Below are 19,604 nucleotides of genomic sequence, written 5' to 3' on the forward strand. Positions count from 1 at the left end.
AAGAGCACTATTAAAGTCATCAATATCGATCACAACCGACACTCATATTTACACAAGAACACCCACGATCACACATAAAAGAGGTGGAATTTTTTTTTAAAATTAGGTTTAAAACAATTTTCATTCAAATCAAAGGGCCACAAGCTAAAACATCCACAAGATGAAGATAAAAACATGTATATAGATCAACAAAAGCCAAATATTCACGTGGTGAAGTCTGCATCTCAGTCACTCCATCTGTTAAGGCATCAGTTCCCGGGGTCAAACTCTGAGGCTGGGCATCAGTGCCCGGTGTCGCATTAACCTTATCTCCACTGGAGCCTGCCAAAGGTATCTCTCAAAGAGTTCTGAATGATGCATTGTACCATGACTTCCTCCAAATCAGTCAGGCCCTCCTAGATGGCATCCTCCTGAACATCGAGTTGCTCCTCATCTGTCTCAGCCTCTAACTCAGCAATAGCAACATCAGCCCTAACAACATCTCCGGTGGTAGCCGGAGGCACCTCAGCACAGGCCGAAACATCTGCACTTGGGACATGTGGGACCTCTGTCGACTCAAATAGTGAAGTGAAGTCTGTGGACTTCAGGTGGTCCACATCCTTCCTCATCTCAGACACATCAGCTTTCAAGGTCATCACTTCAGTAGTAACACATTTCCCTCTCTCACAAACCTCAACTCTCCCTGAGAGGGCATCAATGGAAGCCCTGAGAGGATTCAACATAGCAGTAATAGCTCTCTCAATCATCCAGAGCACCTCGGCCTCTAACTGGGAAGCCCGCATATCGGCAAAATAGGCTAGGTGCCCCATCTTGAGAAGCATTGCCTGGTTAATCAGATTCCTAGAAGCAGCGGTACCAGCAGCATCTCTAATGAGTGGGGGAGCAGTAGAAGAACTCGAGTCTGATAAAGAGTAGCATTAGAAGTACCTAAAGGCCTGGAGGCAGAGTAGGCAAGTCTGCCTCTGCAGGTAATGAATCGATATCAACCTTCGAGGATGTATCCACTAGAGTTGCTCTCCTCCTATCAGCCTCGTCCTGTGTGTACTCGGCCTCTATGCACCGGATTTCTGTGGAAGATGGGTGTAACCTCAATATCCCTCTTCTCATCACGAGGAACTCCAGCCCAACGACACAACTTTGCAATGAGTACTGGAAATGGAACTGATGTCTAGCGTTGTTTGGCCCTCATGGCCATCTCTCGCTCGATAATCAACCCCAAATTCAGTTAATTCCTGGCTATGACTGAGTTGTTGATGAATCCAAACCAGTACCAAGTTGCTATGTTCAAAACCTTTTTCTCGATAGGCTCTCCAGCCTCAATCCACCTTGGGGTGGTGTCAGAAATAAGGGGAACTAGACAACCCTTAAGGTAATACAGAGTATGTGTAGAAGTAATGCTCTGGCACTCGTATGAAAAGTCTGAAGCCCTCTCAAATACAACAATTAGGTCACCGTTGATGCACCTAACCTTCCTCCCTCATAACATCACAAACTCTACAGGTCGGAAGGCACTAGCCTTCTTATTTCCCTGAGGTACTAGGTCACCATAGGCTGAGTAGAATTCTCGGACCCAGGTGGGAATGTATGGGCCACAGAGCCTGGTGAAGATCTCGAAATGGTGAAACCGAAGAGTGTTCCACACAATAGGGTATCTGTCCACTACACCATCCGTTAATAATCACTTTTCTTCTAAAATGATCTTCAATAACTCAGCTTTTAATCGATTGAGTAACCGGGGAGGAGGACCCTGAATTGGTGGTGCTGGAACCACCGTTTGTGTAGGAGCTAGCACTAAATCTGAAGCAGAAGGGGTCAGCTCTAGAATCCTAGACAAATCATGACGAGCTTTGGCACGAATCTCTGCTTACCGGGCCTGTAATAACTAATTATCCAGGCTCAAAGAGTGAAGCCTGAGAATCATGTGACTCTCCCTCACTGCTGAAGTCATACTCCGGTGTCTTAGCTATGGGCGTTTTACCCTTTCCCTTGCCTCCTCTCGAAAGTAACCTTTTGTTATTTGCACTTGAAGCAGCTGCTTCCTCATTAATCACGATTCCTCGTGCCCTCTTTCAGGGTGGCATGCCACTATCATCCAAGTTTGTTCTAGGCATTTCTGCAAAACACAAAGAAACGTGTTCGAAATAATTCAAGAAAATTACAGAAATTAATATGCAGAAAGACTCGCCGAACCAATCGCTGAGTCACTTAGGTGAGCCAAATCGGGCTCACCGAAAGTACCAGCTCAAAAAATTTCCAAAATCAAGATAGATCGGCGATGTTAAGGGCCTTTCGGCGTATCACCGACACCAATCGGCGAGCTTGGAGTAACCCGCCGAAAGTTACAATGTATTTTAAGGGTTAGGGGTGCAGAAATTAAAGGCAATCAAGAAGACCTTTCGGCAGTCGCCGAGTGAACACGGCGAACTCAGACATCTCGCCAAAAGTTACAGAACAAAGTCAACCAAACATAGATATTAAGGGCGATTTGAGAGGGACTTCGGTGAATCACCGAACCACTCAGCGAGCTCGACGTAGCTCACCAAACGGCCCAACATGCCAATTTTCAACTCCAAGCTTCAAAATCAAGCCTGCAGCCCCCGAATTCAAAATCAAACACCAACACTATTCAATTAAAGCAAGACCCATACGACCCATGCCCTTGGGGTACTCAGGCTTCCTCCACTTTGGCTAAAATCGGCCATTTGATGACTTTTTCCCTTAAGAATTATGTCAAACACTCCATCATCGGGCAAATTACGATATTTCGCACAATTCGAGGTTACTTAGACTTCACCCAACTAGACCCATTACAAAAATACCGCAACCCAACAATTTAGAACCAATTTTATCAAACAAGACACGGGAATCGATCAATTCTAAACCTTTAGGGATACATTTCAACAAAATACAGGCAATCCAATACTTAAAACACAATTAGAGCAATCTCCCAACACACATTTACCTATTGCATTCGAGTTCAACCACAAACTTAGATTATGAGGTTCGAAAAACCAACCTTTATTTCGAATATCAAGGTTGAAAAGCTAGGCAGAAAAGTTCTCCAATTTCGAGCATGAAATCACAAAAGATGCGGGTAAAAATAACAAAATATTGAGGATCAAAGATGCGGGTGAGAAGGTACGAGAGTTAGAAATGAGAGAAGATGAAGGATTTTGAAATTTTAAATTGTTTGGCCTTAAAACCTTTCAGTTCGCGTCACCATCGGCAGAGTAAGTCGAGCTCACCAACCCACTCGACGATGCACTAAGAAGTACTTTACCTCGCCGAATTTTACATGGCTCCAATAAATTTGGGAGTTCAAACGACAGACGAAATTGGGTTCGTCGACCTGTTCAACGAGTCACCAATTAAGCATTTTGCCTGCCCAGTTTTACAAATTTCCACTTCAAGCTCGGTGGGTCCTATGGCAGTCCAAGTCGGGGCTCGCCAGCCTGTTCGGCGAGTCTCCAACTGGACTTTGGCTCGCAAAACTACGCATTTTCCAATACTTTTCACTTTTCAACCTACATAATCAACACCTATTATTCAAAATTAAAAACTAAAGCATTAAAATCTTGGTTTGCCTTCCATAAAGCGCCTTAGTTTAATGTTGTGGCACGATGAAAGTACCCAGTTACGGATCATTCTTTGGGTTTGTCAAGGTATCATTTAGTAGGCCCCTTTTTGGCCTTGGATTCAAATAAGAAGAAATTTGACCTATTTGGGTCTCTAACTACTTGATTGACACGGAATGAGAGGTGACTATCTGATTAAGTGTAGAAACATCCTCTTTCATCTCTTTCAACACTTTGTCTGATCCTTTTACTTTGTTGAGAATGCACGAGAGCATGTCTTTCGTACAGACATTTTAAGATTCCTTGGGATTTTGATGCTCATGAGGTGGGATGTATCTGTCCTTATCACCCTTTCTTTCCATCCAAGTGGCTTTATGATCATGTCATTCTCTGTCACGGTCTCTCCATCCTTCATCTCTATTCCAACCCAGGTTTACCCCCGGCCTTGGATAGTTTTGCCGATACCCACCTCCTTGATTAACTAGGATGTTCACTTCCTCATTGTAAAGTGCTTTAAAGTGGGCATCCTCGGGATTCACTCAACGAACACCAGAAGCATTGACACTCTTAACACCACTACCCATGACATTTTTATCCTAGATATCCAGCTAGGCCATCATTTTGGCCAAGTTTTGGTCGCTCTCTTGATCCTTTTCGATCTGCTCTGTTGTCATTCTAAAAGTGAGAGGAGACACTTTGCCTTCACGAGTGTACCATTCCCTATTGATCTTGGTCATATCGTCAAGAAGTTGAGACGCTACTTCATAAGGTTGTTGCATTATACCACAAGGAACAAGTTGATCAGCAACTCCTTTGTTCACGAATCAAGCCTCCTATAAAAGTATTGTTGCAATATGTGATTTGGCAGCCCGTGGGTTGGATATTAAAGAACCAATTTCTTGAACCTCAGCCCCGTCTCATATATAGATTCACCTTCCAAGCATTTGAAACCTTGGATACTATCCCTAAGGGTCATCATCTTCGATGGGGGAAATAATCGCAATTGAAATGCGGTAGTAAGCTCATCCCAAGAAGTGCTGGAATCCCTTGGCAACTCAGCCAACCATTTGCTAGCCTCACCCATCAAAGAGAATGGGAACAACCTGAGATGGACTAATTCTTGTGATACGTTCTTGAATGAGAACGGACCACAAATGTCCATGAAGTGCCGACTATGCTCATGTGGATTTTCATGAGCCAATCCTCCATATAATCCCTTCATTTGGAGGAGCTATAACATTGTGCTAGTGGCATGGATGACATCATTCCCTTTAATTGGATGCAGACGTATTGCACCCACACCACCCAATGGAATTGGGTCATTCACATTTGGGTCATTTACAACATTGAGGATCCCAATATCATCATGATGGCCCACTTGGCTATCAATGCTCCCATTTATGCTCATTTCTTCCACTGTTTAACTATAACTAAAAAGATCACAATTCAACTTCACTAAAAGAATTTTAAACAACATCACTCACCACCAGCAGTGCCATTTTTTATTAACGTTTCAAACACACCTTAACAAATTCTAGGTGCAAACAATCGTTAAGCAGTATAAAACCCAACAAATGAGTTGAGGTCGCATCCCACAGGGAGCGGTATATGTTCAATGGCAAATAAGAAGTACGAATGTGATCTAACTAGATATAGGAAAAGAAATTATTAAAAAAGACATGAAACGAATCAAAAGGGGTGACACGAATGTCAGATGGGCGTTTTTGTTTGCAATTATCAACTACAATGCAGTCACACACAATTAGAATAACAATATGGAAAGGAATTCTCGGGATGTGATCGATTATAGGAAATTTTTGATATATGGGTAATCTAAACTACTAGTAAACAACTAAAAATCAGTGGGTAGGCTAGACTATAACGGAGATAGCTTTCTCTCGAACAACACTATCCCAAATTAGGTGATTTCTTTTAAACATCAACAAGCATAGCAATGTATAACAGCCCACACCTTAATTCATCCACTCTCTCGAGCTAGATGGGTAAGATTGGGTTTAGGATTCACTGTCTTGAGCTGAACCTATCTCAAACCAACACCTACAAACCATTAATCAATAGCCTTGGTTCTAAAACATCTCTCTCGAGCAAACTAAGAACACAAAATTAGAACTGTATTTGCAACTACAATTCATAAATTAAACCACAACTAATGATTAAACCCACTTCAATATAGCATTTAAACTAGTAATTAATAATACCTATAAACTAATTCAACCCAAAATAACATGATCACACCCCAAGAATTAGGGTTTTAGCCAAACATCATAAAAGGGTAAAACGGTTACCAAATCGATTAGGCATCAACTGTGTAAGAGTAATTAAGTCTTTAAAATGCTCCAATTTGCAGAAAATTCCTAACCCACTTGCAAAATCTCTAAATTTAGTCTCAAAAAGCCTTCAAGTCTACAAGGAAACTCTTCAACTTAAAAGAAAAAACTATTCTAAAAATTATAGCAAGCTAACTCTTGATATTAAATTCACAATTCAAAATCTAATTTACAGTCACCAAAAATAAGCCACGAATAGCCATTACGTGAGGTAATTCAGGTTCGCCGAGTGGTTCGGCGAACCGCCCTTTGCTCTCTCTATCGCCATTTTGCATTGGCTCTCAGCAAGTCATGTAACTTCGGGAGATCACTCTAGGCATCGCGGAAATTCTCGGTGATTCTCTTAGTGCCCCTTTCCTATCATCAACTTGGTTTCTTCGCTCAGGGCTGGCACATTGGAACTTTAGGCAGTCTGAACAGGCACTCGGCGATTCGCCAAGTGCTCTTACTGATCATCAGGCTCGCCTTTCTCCGCTTTTTCATTTGTTTTGTTCCATTTTGCCTGTTAGTGTCCTTGTTTTGCTCCTCGATCCATATACCTAAATCTATATAAATAAAGCCCTGAATGAGTCTAAATCTCAGACTCATCAGTTTTGGCATACATTGCATTGGTATGGATTTGAAACCTTTTTCATGGTACAATCCTGGTTCATGCATTGGATTTTCACTTTTATCTACAAGAAAGGTCTGACCACTTTAATAAATTGGCTTTTTACAAAAAAAGGAGGCATCTATAATATGCTTACGTTTTACTTGATCAATTGGGTGCATCACCGACCCTTTTTATACTAGTTTGGTTACATATAACTCTGGTACCATAATGTAGAAGATCCAGTATTGTAACAGATAGGTTATGGAAGTCTTGGATCGGGACTAGGCAGTATCCGCGTAGGTCCTACCTAGCATGCTCAAAGGCAGGAGGTAGGTGTATATACTTTGTTTAGTGGCAATGGATACTATTAGAACCTTTGGTTTCCATTGTATATGTCACAACCCAAAGTACATCCTAGATGTGCATTGGCGTATAAGACCCTGAGACGCCCTACACAATCCACTTGACATACATGAAACATAATATTATAGAAAATATGAGAAAATTAAGCAATAGGTCTCATATCATAAAAAAGTTTGAATAAGAGCAGAAGTCTACACATAGTCTTGACATGCCAATCTAATACATCAAAAGAAGTGTTCGGGATGTAACCCATACACCACGTACAATGTGTGATAACTACAACATCAGAAAGCAATGTAAATGTGACATGGTCCTTAGAACATGAAGACTCACCAAATCTTCACAGTTAAGTACTCAATCACTAGCCATAAGCGAGAGGAGAAGAAGTGTCGAACCTTACATTATGAGAAAATGTATGAACAAGTAAGCATTATTACATGAAATGTACTAAGTATGAGGGATATGCATAAGAAGGTAAAACACGATCACAAGGAGATATGCATGACAAAGATAAAACATAGTAAAACCTATAAAGGACAATCATACATCATGAACACTGTCAATGCATCCTTATATACATAAGGAAAGTTTCATAAAAATTGTTGAAGTAACTTAGCTCATTTTGTGTGATATTTACTGTTAACCGACATAGAACATGTGACTTATAACATGGAATCTGGTGTCTTGATCCCACGTTGAAAAAACATTTCCTTACTTGCCAAGGCAAATACCTTAAATTTCTAGCTTAGGTGGATTCACTAACTATGTCTTTCTAAGACAAATCTTTTGGGGGAACATCATTAGGGACAAGAAGATTGCTATTAGAGACCAACAGAATAGTCATATTTATAAATATATCATCATACATGGAAAAACACAATTAAGTTGCTAATTCAACCTTAAATCATAGAGTAGCTCCTTAAATCATGAGTCATGCATCTGTGAGAAAACCTTTCAACAAATCATGATTTCTTAATAAGTGAGAAAATCTTTCACAATTTCATTGAGGCTTATCTTAGAAGCAACCTTAGGTCATAAAATCCATTTTCATAAATCATACATAAAATTCCATGAATCATATTCATAAATTCATAAATTAATATTTTCATAGTTGCATATTTTCATAAATGCATAGCTTCATAAGTTCATAGTCAAAATAATGAATAATGCATGGGTCTTACATAAATCAATTGGAAATTATGTAGATTAATAAATTCATGCATCGAAAGATTGAAATTGAACAATTAAATCAACACCAACTAAGACCCATGTAGATCACATAAAACTCTAAGCAGTTTATGAGAAATTGAATTCAAAACTTAAAAATCCTTTAGGACCCATGGGATGAATGAAATCCAATAATGAAATCCTACATACATGAATGATCAAAGCCCAAAAGCAATGGAGGAAGAAGGACACTTGAAGCTTGAACCCTAGATTTCTTCCTTGAAGCTTGAGACAATTTGGAGGGGATGAACTTTGATGAGATTTGGGAATTTGAGAGAATGAGAAGGTTTGGGTATATTTAGGAATAAAAGGGTAGTTATAGGACTTAAAATTAGGGTCAAAATGACATAGCATAGGCATTAACTGCATATCAAAAGACCCAAATACCATTAAGAAATAACTGCTAGGGACCCTACAGTTTGGACCTACAGACCTTACTATCAGATGTCAGCAATACATAGGAAAAACAACTCCCACTTGGGGAACTTTCTAGACCGGTGGTCACGCCCTCCACAATCATAGCAACCTCTAAAGTGTGAAGCCCACTGTGAAGAACATAATGATCTGCCCCTATCTACCATACTCAAAACCACCCCCAGCCACTTGCAGCGGGACCTTGCGAAAATCTGTACATAGTGGACTAACTCGCCCCACTCATAGCAACCATCACTGAGAGCAACCAGCCGTGAAGACCCAACTAGAGTAACTTGAGGCCCAACACCTAATGGTCTAGAATGACAATAGTGTGAGAAGTATGTCCTAAACTCTACCTCTCGTAGGCACCACGACCTATCTCAGAACCCCTTGCAAGAACGTGAGATCCTACCTCTATAGGCCTAGTAGATTGAGAAGCAAGATTTCCCTTGCTTAACTAATACTCACCTCGAAGTGGAATGTTGTCACTGTTGTACTAAGGGAGAGGTCTCTGACCACTATCTCTGCAACTCTCACAGCGCTCCTGCTCCATAGCCCTCACATGACTATTGACCTAGGAAAAGATAGACACCGCTGATAGCAAATGCTCCGACGCAAACCCAGGCCAAGCCAACTCTCTGATGAACCGCTGGCTCAACTCCTGATCTAAAGGGAATAATGTGGGACTATCCCCAACCCACTCTAGAAATTTCAACACATAGTAAAAGATAGATGATGAACCCTGCTGGGACCAGTCAACCCAACTCTACTCTGAGCAGCACCCGCTACACCACGAACCGCACCTACTTGTGGTGTACCCTTGGAGGAGCTCAGACCTCCTAACACTGAACTCCGAGGATTAAGGTATCCAAATACCTTGTAAAAAGTTTGGGCTGCCCCAAGACTTTCTGAATGCTGACGAACACCACTAAACTTAAGGTCCATGCCCAACTGAGCCCTTCTAGCCTAATCAGGTGCTGAAACTCTAGTGGAATGTGTTGATGCTCTATCTACGCACAACGAATGGTTCGTGCTATCCATCTAGGGGAGAGTAGATTCTAAAAAAGTAGTTTTAGAGGTTAATCAAAGAAAAAACACATGATAAAAGTCAAAAATAGAATATTCTAAAAATGCCCTATAGCCTAAGATAAGATATAGATGCCTCTGCACGATCCGCAAGACTCTACTAGGCATTTTATCTCATACCAACGAGTTGGTCAACCTAGAGCTCTGATTCCAAATTATCACAACCTAATTTCTCAGGTCATGATGATACCTACTATACCCCACTAGTAGGTAAGCCTAACCCTTAGCCCGGAGCCATATGCAATGAGCTACCAAAAGGAACACAACAACAAGAAGCAAGATCTTAGAAAAAAGCAGAGAAAGGATAATCAACAAAAACAATAAAGGAACCATCCAAAGACATGTCATCAATCAATAGTTGAGCATCGATTCCAAAATAGAAGCACAAAGCTTTTACATATACAAGAAAAGTACGGTATGTCTCTAGATACAATATAAAGACTAAGCCGAGCAAAAACAGATGAAAACAAGTAGCTCCAAACACCAGGAGGTCACCCTAATCTCCAAAATTCCAAGTTGCACCACACGACTCCATATTAAAGGAGATAACACAACTATAGTCTCCACTGAGCAGATATGTAGTTTGAGTACCAAAAATGGTACTTAGTGGGTAACAACTGACTAAGCTCAAAAGATAGCACCAACATAAACAATAAGTAATCGGGAAAGCATAGCAAATGTAACTAAACTAGAGATACTAAAGTAGACAAGAAATAAAGAATAGAAATAGGAAACAACAGTAAGAAGTTGAGTCAAGAACGTATATGGAATGCCAGCCAACAACCTAATCAAAAGCAACTAAGATACCAAGGAAACTACCCTGGGTCAAAAGGACCCACTACCACAATTCTACAGCCCAAGCCTATCAGTTACAGTAAAACAATAACAGAATAGAATATAGTCAATCAATAACCTAACCAGACCCCATATTTAGGAAGGTACAAACAACAAACATAACCCAACTGTCCCCCATAATTTAGGAAGGTACAAACAACAAACATAACCCAACTGGCCCCCATAAATCGGAGGGTCTAATCAACAAACAAATATACTGGTGATAGGTAATACATATGAATGCACGGTGAGTAGCAGAACCATCAATAACCATCAAAACCTCTAACCAGAGATAATGACCTTAAACTGTAAGCATCGACCTCAAACCAGAAGTAACAACCTCGAACCATGAGCATCGGCCTCGAACCAGAAGTAACAACCACGAACCATGAGTAACCAATAATGGGGCTGCCTATATAATCAATAAATTTCTAGGAACACTAGCAAGACCAAAAGCATGTGAGAAAGGGTGTCGGCGGACCGACTAGTCAAGTAAACTAAGCAAATTTCACATGCCTCTCATATCTCAGTTCGAAAATGGAGCACGTCCCTGAAGCCTCATAATCTCAATTATTAGTAAGTCAACTGATCTAGGTTGTCTGATCCCCGTTAAAACAAGTTTTGAATAAAAACTGAGTAAATTAGTATTTCATCGTGAATGATAAATATGCCACTGCATGGGCCAGGATCGTACCACAAAATCAGAGAATGAGTAAACAATGCAATGCATAAGTATTCAAACAAGACACTCAAAATCAAATAATTATACAGCCAACAAAACCACGCTACCAAAGCGAAAAGTACAAACATGGGATCCAACTGGTCCTCGCACACGGCATCGGGCCTGATAAGATAATCAAGATCAATAAGATTATAATAGGTCTATTGCTAAACAAAAAGAGAATGGACCAAAGAAGAGGTCTGAAATATATAAAAAGGGGAACCAACTCAAGGGATGACACCTTACCCTAATCAAACCGCTCTAGTCCCAGACAAAGTATCGCTAGGACCAACCCAGGTTGAGTTTATTCTCATTCTTGTTAACGGGAGAAGCTACAAGATGGTTGGGTAGAATTTCCAAATGATTCGATCATTTTGTGGGAAGATCTAAATGATGCGTTCTTGGTGAGATTATTTCCACTCTCGAAGATAATTAAACTACGAATCTAGATCCAAAATTTCAAGACAATTGTAGGTGAACCTCTACATGAGATGTGCCTAAGGTTCAAGAAGCTGATTTTGCAATGTCCAGCGCATGCAGTTCCAGATAATTTGAGGTTGCAATACGTCTATTGCGGGCTAGATTCAGCCAACAAAGGTGTGGCTGAACAGCTAGTCTAAGGTGGATTGATTAGAATACTGTATGATGTGGCTGCTTTGTTGCTAGATGATATGACTAAAGTCAACCGAGCATGGTACACTATAGAGGACCAAGTGTCTCCTCTACAATTGATTTTAAGCAAATAGAAAATCAAGAAGAACCATAAAATAGATGTAAACATGGACAAAATGATGACCCAAATTAATTTGTTGTCTCAATGTGGTTGCAACCAACAGTAGGCACTGCTCAGATAATACCAAATTTGAGGCATTATATAATGAGGAAGTTAAATACTTGGGAAATAAAGTGGGGGGTTCTCACACTAATTATCAACGACAAGGTGGGAACCAAGGTTGGAACAAGGATAGAGAAAGTGGTTGGAAAGACTGGAGGGGTGGAAATTGGAGAGACATTGAAATTGAAAAATATAGGTACGTGTCTCCCCATGATTGTCCACTCCCAAAATAACTAACTTTGCTAGAAGGAAGTCTGACTAAAAACATGCTTGCAAGAATCTACAACAAGGTTGAAGGGTTTGATAAGGTGTTGAAGAAATTGAAAAATGACTTCTCCACTTTATCCCAAATGGTGGCTTTGCACTCAACTTCTATTAAGCAGCTGGAGACCCAACTTGGTCAAATTTCCAATCATCTCAATCCAAGGAAAAAGGAAACATTTCCTAGTGAGTTGAGTTTGAGCACTATTTCATGCCACGACGTCAAATAAGGCGCTTCTTTGGAGGCAACCCAAGTTTTGAATTTTGTTTTTATTTCTTTCAAATAACGTGCATTGTGAGTACAGGTTGAGAAGAGGTTAAACGACTAAAAAGGGAAGCATAGGCGATGCAAAACCCAAACGGCAATCCACTAAAGGCAATGTGCAGACTAATTCTTGTCCGCCTTTTAAGCTTGAATTGATGAAAAAGTGTACTGTTAAAATTATCGATCAGAATTCCGAAGGGCAATCCACAAAGTGCATTCTGTGGACTCCACCGAGTCTGCCAAATCAGCCTTCATGTTTGGTGTTTGTTTAGGTATGCTCGATGAGCTTAAGCTCCAATTGGAGATTCCTCAAATACGTTCGGTGACGTTACTTGAGATTGCTAAATGGAGCTGCTATAAAAATACAAAGGGCCTTTTCAAATTCAAAAATCAAAACCCTTGATATTTTAAAGCATTTTCTAATCCTTTCTCTTGCTTTGCCTACTCTAAGTGTTTTTGAGTCCTTTGTGAGTGTTTACAAAGTTTGAGGAGTGCATTTTGTTATATTTCATGTCAACCCAACCCAGTCACTTATTGTTCTCAACTTTTATGACTATTAAGGTTGGTTTTTGAATCTTTGTTAAGATTTTTGAGTTTAAATTGCATATGGGGTGTGGGCTTGAGCCTTTTAACTATTTTTGTGTGCTTGATATGGATGGGTAGTATCGTACTATATGATTTGAATTGTGCACATGAGATTGTGAATGTGTATGCCTATAAAATTGTACACCTTGTTGTGTTGGTTGAATTAAGTAATTAATTTGCTAAATATGTTGGGTCTGAGTCCAATTTATTGTGGGTGAATTCTGAGTAGCCTAGTATTAGCCAAATTTCATGATTTTTCCTAATGATAGATAGGGTGAGTACTTCCTTAACTACAAATTTGTTAATTACTGCAATACTTAGCAATATCTGGGGAAATCTGAGTACCCATGGGTAGATAAGCATATAGGTGGATAGTAATGTTGGGGGAACTCGTATTTGTTATTTTTTTGGATTAGTTGTCAAAATTATGAAATGGGTTAAACACTTCTTGTTCGACATGCTTGTCTTATCTTGCCAAGGAGGTTAGGTAAATCACTGAGTAAGCCCCAGTTAGCCTTCTTTAGTAAATATATGACCATGGGTACTATCCCATTCGGTGGGCTTGTCTTACTCCGCTAAACCCATTTGATGAATCACCAAGTGGGAGTGGATATCGCCCTTGATGCCTATGTGTTTCCATTTTGCACTGTCAATTTAGACAAACTTGTCTTATCCCGCTGAAACCATCTCAGTGAATTGCCAATTTTTTTTTGTGCTTGAACCCTAAGATAATTGCTACTATCCAATTTTGTGAGCTCACCAGAGCTTATCGATCCTGTTTGGCGATCAGCCATACCGATAGGCGAGCTTCAAAGATAATTTTGAAATGTGATTCAATGTGCTTTTGATTTCAACTAACTTTATTTTGAAATGTGATTCAATGTGCTTTTGATTTCAACTAACTTTCACAAATCTGATGTTTAAATATGGTCTTTGCAGAAAATGGCACAAACTAAGGGAAATGAAGTGGTTCATCTGACATTGAGTCAGATAGGGAGTTTTCTCCTCCTCTTCCAAAAGAGCAAAAGGGCAGATACATTAATGAGTCTTTAGAGGCCCCTACCAATGGGGTTAAGAAAGTGAGGAAACACATTTCCACTAAGAAAGTGAATGTTTGCTCAAAGTTGACATCACCCCCGTAAGATCCTTATCCTGATTCTCATGTTCTCCCGATAATAACTCCAAGGGATCTGAATAGGCTCAAGGAAGAAGAAGAATAGACTAATTTGGTGGAGCATCGCCTCTCAAGAGATGGAATCATGAATGATTACCCATCCATATGGGCAGCTATAAATAGCAGAGGTTGGAGTAGTTCACTAATGCGAGAAACCTTATGTGCCAAAGTGGGTACTACAATTCCATGATGCATATGCTAAGGCGTTGCCAAAGAAGAGAAAAGGAATTGTCTAGAAGACTATAGATGAAGTGTAAGTCAGAGGTAATATTGTTCAGTTCCATGCAAATGAGATCAACACAACATTGTGCACCCCATCTAATCATTCTGATGAATATAAGACACGAATGAACAAGACTCTGGATGCATTGAATGGGTGATTGTCCCCTATGATATCTGATGAGTCTTCTCCCTCTAGTATGGCTGAAGAAGAAAATATAGAGAAGAAGGACCTGAACATCGTCGCACGATACTGGTTCAGGTTTATTAGCAGCAACATTATGCCTTCACAAAATGAATCAATACTCTGGCATCCAATGGTAGAGCTAGTGGGATCTATTATTGAGAATGAAAAAATTAATGTAGGTGCCATCATCGTGGAAGAGATACTGCTACAGTCCGGCAAGAGCATACCTCTCTCCCCTTCCAGATGCTTATTACACTGTTATATGAAAGAGTTGGAGTTCCCTTTTTAGGGGGAAGAAAGATGTGAGGATCACACCGGCCTCTCCTACTGACATTCAGAGGATTGAGACTGACTATTTGCAAGAAGATGCGACTCAGAGGAAGCCTCCACCACCATATTTGATTCCCGCGGTTGGTCCCTCTACTGTAGAAACTGAGGCACACACACCTACTCCTTATGTGGACCAGGCAGGTATTTCTATACCTTCCTCTACTAGTAACCCTTATGTTTCTACATATGTTATTGCTGCTTCTATCTCTTATACATGTGTGGCTAAAAACCCTAATTCTTGGGGTGTGATTTAGCGAACATGGGTTAAGATAATTGTTGGTTCTTGCTTGCTGATAATTTAATCGTAGTTTGATTGTGATTTCGTTTAGTAGTTGTGGATCAATTTAATGAATTTAAAGTTTCAAATATAGGTTTATTTAAGTGTTTTCGTCTTGCGAGAGAGAGGGGTTGTAAAACTAAAACTATTAAATTGATGGCCAGTGGGAGTGGGTCGACATGAGGTTCAGCTCAAGAGAGTGAATCCTAGTCTCATTCCCACACATTCAGCTCGAGAGAGTGAGTGGGTTAAGGCGTAGGCTGGTCTTCATGTGGCAATTGGGTATCCGAGAGGAATGCATTTGAAACGGGGTAAGTTGTTCGAGAGGGAGCTTATCCCCCTTATAGTTTAGCCTACTCACAATTATTCTATGAATCTTCTATCAAAAGCATGTACCCAATAATCTAGCTTAACCCGTATTCCCATCACATCCCAAGGATCCCCTCTCATTTCTTAGAAATCCTTGTTTATTTTGCTATTTTTACTTACTTGTGACAAAACCCCCCATTGTTAATTGACACTCTTGTGTCCCCCTTTAATTTACAATGTTTTTAATCGTTAATGTCTTTAGCTACGACTAGTTAGAACTAAACTTTATTTTTATATTAATTCTCAAAACCACTCCCTTGGGAACGATCCCAACCCTTGGTTGGGTTACTAAACTATTGCACGATCGTAGACACTTGCATCAGAAGTTGTTTCTTGATTACGCAAACATCAAAATGGCGCCGCTGCCAGGGAGTGGTGTTATTTGGAAATTCTTCTATTAGTAGAATTTTTGTTCTTAATAGTTGTAGTCTACTTACCTAATTTTTTGTTTTGTTTTGTTTGCTGTGTTAATATTTCAGAAAGCATGAGTGTTAATGGTAGCAACGGTAGCCAGGTAGGCCACCAAGACGACATCAGAAATCTCAACGATGTCCAAGAGCCCAACATCAATGGCCCCCATCTCATGGGAAGTGTTGGAGCCATCCGTTTACCCCCAGCCGAGGAAATGCAGTGTTCCACATAACGAGCACCATGTTGCAACTCTTACAACTAAAGGGTCTTTTTAGCGGACTGGCTCATGAGGATCCTCACGAGCATCTTCAAAACATTGTAGATGTGTGTGGACCATTCTCATTCGAAAACATCTCTTAGTAGTTGGTCCGGTTGAGGCTATTCCCTTTCTCATTGATGGGAGTGGCGTGCAACTGGCTAGCCGATCTACCACATGAATCCATCACTTCTTGGGAGGAGTTGGTAACCGCATTTAAAGTGTGATTTTTCCCTCCATCGAAGATGATGTCACTGCAGGATAGCATCTAGAGCTTTGAACATCTGGAAGGAGAGCCTCTGCACGAAACTTGGCTAAGGTTAAAAAAGTTGGTGCTGCAAGGCCCAACCCACGGTTTGCCAAACAATGTGGTACTTCAATACTTTTACCAGAGTTTGGATTTGTTAAACAAAGGTGTCGCTGACCAACTCTCGCCTGGAGGCTTAATGTAGCAGCCATATGTAGTAGCAGCCCAACTTTTAGATGGCATGACAACCATCAACAGAGCGTGGTACACTCGCGAGGACCAAGTATCCCCTCTCACATTCAAGTTATCTAAGGAGTAGATTGAAAAACACAATAAGAGAGACCAAAACATGGCCAAAATCATGACAAAACTTGACATTCTATCCAAAAATTTCATAGGAGCTGGTGCCCGTAGTGTCAACACTATGGGGGTCGGCTGTGCAAATCCTGATGAGATGAAATTTGAAGCCCTATATAATGAGAAGGTAAATTTTCTAGCAAATCAAGGCGGGGGCTATCGTTCAAACTACCCAAGGCAGGATGGTAACCAAGGATGGGCTAGAGACGAAGGCTGGAAGTATAGAGATCATGAATGGAGGGACTGAAATCCAAACTGGAAAGATAGGGAGAAGGAAAGATATGTGCCTCCCCATGAGCGCCAAAAGCCCAAGGATTCGGAAGGTGGTAGGTCTGAAGAAATGGTCTTGCGTATCCTCAACAAAGTTGAAGGGTCAGACAAAATGCTGAAAGGCATGAAAGAAGATGTTTCTACCCTTAGTTAGACCGTCACCTCCCATTCTATTTCAATCAAGCAATTAGAGACCCAAATGGGTCATATCTCGTCTCACCTCAATCTAAGACAGCAAAGGGGTTTGCCTAGTGATACTATGGCTAACCCCAAGAGTGAGGTTTGAAGGTGGACTTACGTCGTATCGCGACGTTAACTAAGGCGTTGTTTGGGAGGCAACCCAAAATCCCTTTGATTGATTTTTATTTCTTGGGAAAATAATGGTGTGTTGTTTGTACAGGTTAAAGTATGAGAAGTGTTCGAAAAAGTGAAGGATGGGGAGCAATAGATCCAGTCGGCGAGTCGCCCAAGGGGTCAGCGAATTCGACCTTATCCGTCATTTGACTCAAGACATCGTCAACATTGGAATCTGTAAAACTCGGTGAGCTTTGGAAATTATTGGCGAATTACCAACCATGTCGGCGATCACAATGGAAACCGCCGTTTAGAGCCCCCGTAAACCAAAGATCCTGTAAATTTTGGATAAGAAACTAACCAGTCGGCATTCCGCCGAGTGATAGGCGAGCTTGACTAATGTCGCCGAGTGGGCGAAAACTGGACGGTTTTTACAAGCCAAAGGTTTAAAAGTTTCAACTTCATTCACTTTCCCTCACTTTTTATCTGTCCAAACTCACACATGCACTCTAGTTTCTATATTACTTGATTTTTTAGAGCATTTTAGTTGTTGAATTGTGCTCGGACTTGGATTACATTGCCGCTTAACATTTCAATCCTCTCCCTAGCGACACAAAAGGTTAGTTCTCTATGCCCCAGGTTTAATTTATCGTAAACTATACTCATTTGCAATAGCATGATCTGGTTGAAGTGTTCTACTCCTTCTTGAAAGGATTAGATTGTTTACATGCATGATTTAATTTGATATCCTTGCTCGAATAGTTGTGATTGTTGAATTCCTGTAATTGATGCCTTAAACTTGATTAAAATTCGAGGGGTTGTGTTTGGGTGTTATGGATCCTACCTTAATTGTGTTGGTGCATGCTTTAATTTTGTTTTCGGGGGTTGCGAGGCTGATTTCAAGAAGTTGGGTTGATAATAGGCACGACGAGTCATTTTGGCGAGCTGAGACGAGCTTGCCGAACCACTCAGCGGTTCACCTATTTGCACTACCTCGCCTTTGATATCGTGCTTTATGTGTTGAGGTTTCTGTATCTTTTGGCGAGAAGAATGAGGTTGCCAAAAGCACCTGGTGACTCACCAAAAGTCTTGTTATTTGCCTTTTGTCTAGACCCCAGACCCCTTTTACACTGTAACTTTCGGTGGGCATCCCTTTGTTCGCCGAAAGTATTCGGTGATTCGCGGAATGGACTGTTGAGTCTGCCTGCTTTTCTAACTTTATCTCAAGGCTTTACAGACATGGTCAGACCAAAAGTTGTAGGAAGAAATATGCCACCCCGATATATAAGAGCACAAAACTCCAGAAGAGATGCTAGGACGACAGATCACCCCAAAGCATGGAGTGAGAACAAGAAAGCCAGTTCCAGTAGAAGGATTCCCATTGACCCTAATGTCCATGTGTGGGCTCGAGGTTTCATTAACGCGATACATGTCTTCGGAGCAGCTCACGATTTGGATAATATAGCTAAGGCTAATATTGTTGCAGCAATTGAGGCAAACGCAGATAATGAAAACTAGAGTCAAAATGACAACACTGCGGGCACTGATGCCCAGACAGATGGTGCAACTGCATAGACATGATCCCCTCTTTACCTACCTCTCTTTCTTTATTTATTTTAATTCTAGATATTATGTTATTTCAATTTGAGGAAAAATGTTTTTATTTGTGGTGAGATGAGGCCCACACCTTTTGTGTGCTACTTTTGTTTGTGTTTTATGTATATATTTGGGTTGTTCTATTTAAAATTGTGTTAATACTGCTTTTATGTGGATGTTTGACCAAGTGGCTCCTTTTATTTTAAATTGCAAAATGATTTTGACCCTTCCAAAAAATTTTGAATTTTTCGCACATTTTTACCACCCTTTATATGCTCGTGTGTTGAATGTGGTTGTTCCTTGGCAAATTTGAGTCTCGATTTCGATCAATACCGATGACTTGAATAGTACCTACAATCGAACGAACATGAATGTACGGCTACAATGAGACAAATGAAGTTACATAGACAATATGTGAACTCTTTGCATCTCGTTTGATTAGCCATTTATCAAATCGATTGTCTTGTGATGACCGTTGCACACTAGCGAAAGTGTGGAGTCTTGTTTGACA

At 40.5% G+C, this 19,604-nt stretch overlaps 1 protein-coding gene across 1 annotated transcript; it reads right to left on the reverse strand.

Moving 5' to 3' along the window:
- Nucleotides 1-395: 395 nt before the first annotated feature.
- LOC125849251 (uncharacterized) lies at nt 396-13,900 on the reverse strand. Its single transcript, XM_049529338.1, has 2 exons — nt 13,771-13,900; nt 396-901 (listed from the first exon to the last, which is right to left on the reverse strand). The coding sequence occupies exons 1-2, from the start codon at nt 13,898-13,900 to the stop codon at nt 396-398; spliced, it is 636 nt and encodes a 211-aa protein (XP_049385295.1).
- Between the last annotated feature and the right edge of the window lie 5,704 nt (nt 13,901-19,604).

Source organism: Solanum stenotomum, chromosome 1, assembly GCF_019186545.1.
Source record: "Solanum stenotomum isolate F172 chromosome 1, ASM1918654v1, whole genome shotgun sequence".
Taxonomy (NCBI): Eukaryota; Viridiplantae; Streptophyta; class Magnoliopsida; order Solanales; family Solanaceae; genus Solanum; species Solanum stenotomum.

Bases quoted from the DNA above. Each gene is read 5' to 3' on its own strand.
- LOC125849251 (XM_049529338.1), bottom strand. From the start codon at position 13,900: ATGGCTGATCGCCAAACAGGATCGATAAGCTCTGGTGAGCTCACAAAA. The intron at 902-13,770 runs GTTTGTCTAAAT...ACTCTTTATCAG, and splicing joins GTTTCAGCGGGATAAGACAA to ACTCGAGTTCTTCTACTGCT.